Source organism: Pundamilia nyererei, unplaced genomic scaffold (genome assembly GCF_000239375.1).
Source record: "Pundamilia nyererei isolate P.nyererei 1_Seehausen unplaced genomic scaffold, PunNye1.0 scaffold00179, whole genome shotgun sequence".
Classification (NCBI taxonomy): Eukaryota; Metazoa; Chordata; class Actinopteri; order Cichliformes; family Cichlidae; genus Pundamilia; species Pundamilia nyererei.
The window spans coordinates 510371-516975 of NW_005187580.1; the positions used below are offsets into that span (position 1 = coordinate 510371).

The following is a 6605-nucleotide window of genomic DNA, read 5'->3' on the forward strand; positions in this document are numbered from 1 at the left end:
TATATTTTTTTTAAGCAAATATAGCAAGTTAGTATATGTTTCATCATCATCTGCATGTGTATTAATTGTGCTATCCCATTTCATGTAATCCTCTCTGTAGATTGAAAATAGTTTGATCTGTAATTGTATTTATTTGTTCCAAACAAAGTGCCCATCCAGCCATTATACTTTATCATAAGCGGATTCATTTATTCATCCAAATTTACTTCTAAGTTTCTAAAATGACAGTAAATTAGGAATGCGTGCACATCTTAAGTTTTTAATGTAGTCTAAGTAGTTTTTTTTCATGTTTTTTTTATTTAAAGTTATTGGTTAGTGAGTTTCGTTTTTTTAAAACTTAGATTTCCGAAACACGAAAACAGATAATTTCATTATTTGACATTAAAGAGAAATTATAAATTATCTCTTTTTTCCTTTTTATTTCTTTTTTTGGTTGGAAATTTGGACGTTGACCAACACCGGATGTGGTCTGTTTGTTTTTCAAAGTAAAAGTGGATTTGCGAATATTAAGAGTATTTTTTTCCTTTTTGTGTTAAAGTGTAGCACCAGTTGAGTTTTTTTTAAGTACACAAAACGCTGAAATTGTTTCTCTCACTTTAAACCAAGTGTTCCCTAAATCGGTGTAAGTTGGAGGTGGAACATTAAGAGCATTTCAGTCTGTCGAGCGGGCTGACAGAAATAGTAAAGAGGTGTCTTTTGTAACAAAATGTGCTCCTGTACTCCCACCAGCGGCTCTGTCTCCCATCAGCTGTTGGAGGATGCCTTGCAGGCACATATGATGTAATCAACCGGGGAGGCAGAGCCAGAGCTGGATAATAGCCGCACAATACGGATGCATCTCGGCCGCTTCGGGACTTGGTGAAACCGATTTGGAAGCCTTCGTGGAGCGGTCTCGGGGAGAGGATCGGCGATGTTTTGGGGGTCGTATCGCGGAGGTTTGAGTCTGCTGTCCTCCCTTCTCTACGAAGAGGATGTTTGATGCTGACCAGCAGTAGCAGCAGCACCGGCTGGGGATGCTCCTGCTGAACTTGACTCCCCTATCAGCTGTAATTAACCGCCATGGCCCAGGAGTCTTTCCCTCCCGCAGTTGCTCCATCATCCTCCGCGTGAAAATGGCCCGCACTCCGCCTCCATCCTCGACTTCCATCTGCTCTAGCTGTCGCCTTTTCGCTCATGATGACAGGAGGGCACCCGCCTCGGATTTCAGCGCATGCAGGGCCTTCGTGTCGACTATGGATCACATCATCACCCCTGATCTGATGCTGTGAGCTGAGTGCCGTGGTTGCTGTTATTACGCAAAGGCGCCTGCTGCCACCATCGATTTCCCTTAACAGCTGACTATATTTCGGGGCTCGGAGATGGGCCTCTTTCACTGCTGCACCTCGCTTTGCCCTGCTCGGATCTGAGTTCCTGACCGTACTTGCCGTAATGGCACTGTGACATCTATCTCAGCCCTCAGCTGCCCACTTTCTTTAGACTTTTACGCGCGGAGCTGCGTCCATGCAGTTTTGTTGCCTTGTGGGGGAATGAGCATCGGCCGTCCCTCCTGCAGAGGTCTGCCCGTTGCAGCTCCTGCCTTCCACCGTGTGGCCCTGTGACTCCACCGGATGAGGAGGTGCTGACAACCTTAAAACGCGGACTAAGGTTTGCCTTTCCAGCTCAGGTTAAAACCATGGCTAATGAACCCGTCATCCTTAACGTGTATGATATGGTAAGGAACCACCTGAACCAAAGTGCACTCGCTTTCTGTTTTCTTTTTAGTCACTGTCCTCTGTTTGGTATTTACACTCAGAACAATGGCTTGGGGAGTGAAGGAATCCACATGTGCTCATGCTTTGAAAACCAGGGAGTGGGGTACCTGCAGCAAAGTCCACTCTTACAGTATCACTTTTAAAGCTGAGGTTTCCACTTCACATTCTTGTAGTGTCACACTAAAACAAAGCATTTTTTTGTATAATTTTTTTGCTGTTACACCCACCTTCAAAGATTTACTGCAACGCCAAGTGAAGAAGAGCCTGGGTGGTTTCGTAGCCGCTCAGCATGTAGGTTGGTCTGCTGCAGACGTGACTACGTTGTTTTATTCTAGGCATTATTTAACTGTGAGCCCCATTTGGCAGGTGGAATCATTTATCTCTGACATTTAAATTGAAGAAAGTAAGAAAGAAAAGAAGAATGATAGGAACATTTTGTTTTATAGGCCACTAGGCAACCACAGACCTGTGAAACAAGAGACTCCCTCAATCTTCTGACCTCTGTCTCTGTGCCTGGGATTCACATCATATGTATACACAAACACACCAGCAAAGTACAAGGGTCCTCATTCAGACTTGGACCCACTGGCTGTTTTCGCATACTGTACTGCTGAGCAGTGTCCTGTGTGAATCTTATGCAGAATTCCTCCATTTAGATTGAAACAATGTTATCATTTAGCAGCATGCAGACAAATAAAATACGATTCTGTGCAACAACAAACACAGAATGTGTTGTAAATTCAGGGATTTCACTCAGTATCCAAGACAAAGTTTGATAATAAAGCAAAATGGTGGACTTTAGCTACATCTCAAAGCCAGGACAGAAGAGAATTTTAAAAATATATATATAAAAAAACATTCATGAGTAATTAAGTAATTTGCAGAAATCTTGAGGCATGTGTCATTTCTTTATATTTTGAGGATCCAGACTTTCTTGTAAACTTTAAAGTGGTCATCAGCAATAGTTTCCCAAGCTTTCTGAAGGTCCTTCAGAGTTTTTCTGTAGACATTTGGTGCGTTTTCACTCATTTTCAGGCCACTTTTTATACACGACTGTTTTCAGAAGTGTTTTTTTGTTTTTTTTAATCCACTTACCACAGACCTATGAATCATTCAAGCATAAAAAAAGCAGTTAACTCAAGGGATGAACCAGACGGACAGCTTAGCAAAGAACCCATTTTAAACTGTATCTTTAGGCACTTTTGTTACTAACAGCCTGTCATGAAAAAAATTGTTCTTTTGTTGACTCTATGAAAAATGGCAAATATAAAACAATTTGACAGGCATAAAATTTTTTGTACTAATAAGGCACCAAAACAGCTATCAGTCAAAACCTTGTCATATCTCAGGATGCTGTACAATGTGTTCTTTAGATAAGATAAGTGGACAAGTGGAGGACAAAAGAAGTGTCAGCCTTAAAAACTATCTACAGCAGATTAAAAGTATGTGAAAGTTATTAAGAATTAGGGGGAATCCAACAAAGACCTGACACAGGTCAGAGAAAAGTACCATCATGTTGTGAGACACCATGTAATACCACGTGGAAAGCATCTGACAGCACCTTCATTTTTCAGCATGACAGTAATCCCACTGTATATGCAGTAAAAACCTGGATAGAAAAAACATGCAAGAGTCATAGACTGGTCTCCACAAAGCCTGGAGAACTGTTCCTGAAGATTTCTTAAAGGGAAGGTTCTCACTTGTAAAATAAAACTGTAGAGCTTATATTTAAAGCAAGAAATGTCCCCACTAGGTATTTGAATCCCACATTTTTCTATTCTTAGTGAAGTTAAATATTTCAACAAGTCCTTTCATCTCCAAGCTTTAAGACTGTTTGGAGAAGGAATACAGTCATGATTCACACCAGAACTGAGAGTGTATACTGGCACGCACTTGCGTACAACCACACACGAAGCCAGGTGCAGCTTTGGACCTGGCAGCTCCCTCCTGATAACTTCAAACTATCTCACAGATGAGGATCTCATTGTGACAGCAGAAGTAACAGCTGCTTAAACAGCTGATTAAATTCCAGGGTGGTGGCTCCACTGTGCTGGGACTTAACAGGTCATGTTGTTGTTGTTAAACTGGGAGAAAGTGATCACGAGGGCGGTGACAGCCAAAGTCAGCCTTAAATAATTTGTGGGGAATTCAGCACGACAAGAAGAGGAAGCAGCAGGATGAGAGTAAATCGACGAGGATGATGAATCAATCATCTCTGAAATGAAATCTAAGCGATTTGTAGATGTGTGCAGCGATGCATGCTTTATCTGCAAAGGCAGGAAATAAAAGAAAGCTCCGCTAATGGGACTCGGTTGTTTGTGCACTCTCGGGGAAGTCAAGTCATTGGACATGTTTGTCCTTGTAGACTGTTTCCTTCTGGTTGTATTATTCTTCCATCCCTCATGTGAGAGCTAAAAGGCAGGAGGTCACTGCAAAAACATGAGGAGAGCCTGCTGACACGAAGCAGTGCGGTGGAAATGCTTTTATTGTATTATTCTACGTCCGGAAACATGATTTATTATTAATAAGGGACAGCTGGGGTAGCAAGGATGGCTCTTAGCATGTTTTCCCTGGGGTGTCTGAGGATAGGGGAGTGTCGGTGGGTGTTGGGTGAGGGAGCTTTGGACCTTCAGTGAATTATCTCATAACTGTCTGCAGTGAAGGGCAAGCAGGTTGGCTCACAACACCACCAACAAAGGATGATGGGTAAAATTTCCTCCCGTAGTCCAGTCTGTGATTGATCGCAATGCTGTTCTGTGGCAAATCTATCCATCACTGGGCATTCTCAGTGGATGCTGGTATGCCAATGCTTTTGCAATCTGAATAGAAATATGTAGGTAAAGCCAACAAATGCACTGATTCGTGCTCTAAAGTGCAGGGAAATTAAATTAAATACTTTCTACCAACAGTAGGAGGAATTGTAGTATTCTGCCTCAGGACAAGCATCTTATGCTAAACTAAAAACCTTGCAACAGTCAGATGACCTGCACACAACATGGAGAAATAAAGCACATAGACATGTGCTAATAGGAATCCTCACAACACTGACATGCAAATTAAATCTGCACATTTGTGTCCACATCTGTATTTATATCCATTTTTGTGTCCTTTTTAAAGTGCAGCTATATCGTATTTCTAAATATGCAAAGCAGCTGAAAACACTACAGTCAAGATGGTAGAATAAGAATTATTAACAAGTCATTTATTATTAAAGCGGTAATATACAAACCAGTTAGGGCCATTATTTGTTAAACAAAGACACAGGCTTTAAAACTTTGCTCCTGTTGATGTAAGCACCACAGTGGGTGTGAAATCAGTTAAGATGTGACTAAAGTGTCAACTTTTAACTTTAATTCAAGAGGTTTCACAAAATGTTGCCTTATTTTTGTAGGAACTGCTTTTTCAGAGGCTCCAAAGTAATTGTACAAGCCCCCATAATCTTATATTTAAGGGCTGTATTTAATACTTTGACTGCCTGAAATCAAGAACTCTGGGACATCACCAAATGCTGCGTTTCCTCTCATGAGATGCGTTGCCCAGCCTTTACTGCAGCAAAAGGCTTTCCTTGCTGATTGTTTGCAGGTCTTTCTGTATTCATTTTTGTCTTCAGTAACTGAAAAGCTGCTCTACTGGGCTGAGATCAGGTGACTGCCTTAGCCATTGAAGAATATCCCATGTCTTTGCCTTAAGAAACTCTTGGGTTGCTTTTGCAGTATGCTTTGGGCCATGGTCCATTTACTCTGTGAAGCTCTGTCTGTTTTGCAGTAATTGGTTGAATCTGTGCATTGATCTCACAATACATGCCCATGCCATAGCACTGCCACCACCATGGTGGACGGATAATGTGGCATATTTCAAATCAGGAGCAGTTACTTTTCCTTTGCAATTTCATTTCTGTTTCATCATTTTTTCAGACCTTTTCAGGCACATTTAGATGTTTTCTGGCAAGGTCTAATCTGGACTTCGTGTTCTTTAGTGTAACCAGTGGTTTGCAACTGCTTCTAAACCCCCTGTATGAATTGAATTCATTAAAAATGTCTCTTGGTTGTAGACTTTTGTATTGTATTGTTATTTAAAAGCCTCCATGGTGTTTGTGTAAAACTACAAAAAAAGAACCTAAATGTAGCAGAAACTGAGTGGTAGCTAGGTTAACTAAGCATAAAGATGGACTGAAGAGGTTAGCTTGGCTCTCTCCAGAGGTAACAGAAAAGTACAGCTATACTCTGTAGTTTCCCTGCTCCAGGCCAAGAAATATTCCAGCATGTAACACACACTTTGGTTTAATTGAACATTATAAAAAAGTGAACTTTAGAGCCGCTGGCGGGAAGGCTTCGTCACCTTTGTACAGAGCAAGCTTCTGGTATAGCTTTACTGCACAGCCCTATACAAACAGTACAGAGAGTAAGTGTATTCTAAAAATGCCAAGAAAGTTGAAAAATGTCCAAAATGCACTAAAAGATGCATGTGCAGTCAAAGCCGTTCACTTCTTATTTGGTAATAAAGTATAAGACAGCGCTATTATAGACCGCAGTGTGATTCTGCAGGGCAGCCGCATGGTTTCTCCTTCCTGACTCTTTCCTTCTCTCTGTGTTTCTCTGCAGTATTGGATAAACGAATACACGTCCAATCTGGGCATTGGTGTCTTCCACTCAGGCATTGAGATTTATGGGAGAGGTAAGAATGGAGCTTCCTGTATGTCTCTGAAATCCAAGTTAGTGGCATCAGAATAACACTACGAGTGGAAACTCGGAGCGGTGCATCACTGCACAGATGAAGTCTGGTTTTAAAAATGGAATAACGGGTTATGTTCCTAATATCATGACCCCATTTCCCTGGGTTGAGTCATCACTGACT

At 41.4% G+C, this 6605-nt stretch overlaps 1 protein-coding gene across 1 annotated transcript in view; it reads left to right on the forward strand.

Annotated features, from left to right (window-relative positions):
* The first annotated feature begins 617 nt into the window (after positions 1-617).
* The window catches only part of LOC102206520 (desumoylating isopeptidase 2), an 11293-nt gene continuing 5305 nt past the window's right edge, over positions 618-6605 (forward strand). Inside the window, exons 1-2 of the mRNA XM_074312091.1 lie at positions 618-1711; positions 6353-6425. Coding sequence (XP_074168192.1) covers positions 1673-1711; positions 6353-6425 — 112 coding nt within the window. The 5' untranslated portion in view covers positions 618-1672. The remainder of the gene's footprint in view (positions 1712-6352; positions 6426-6605) is intronic.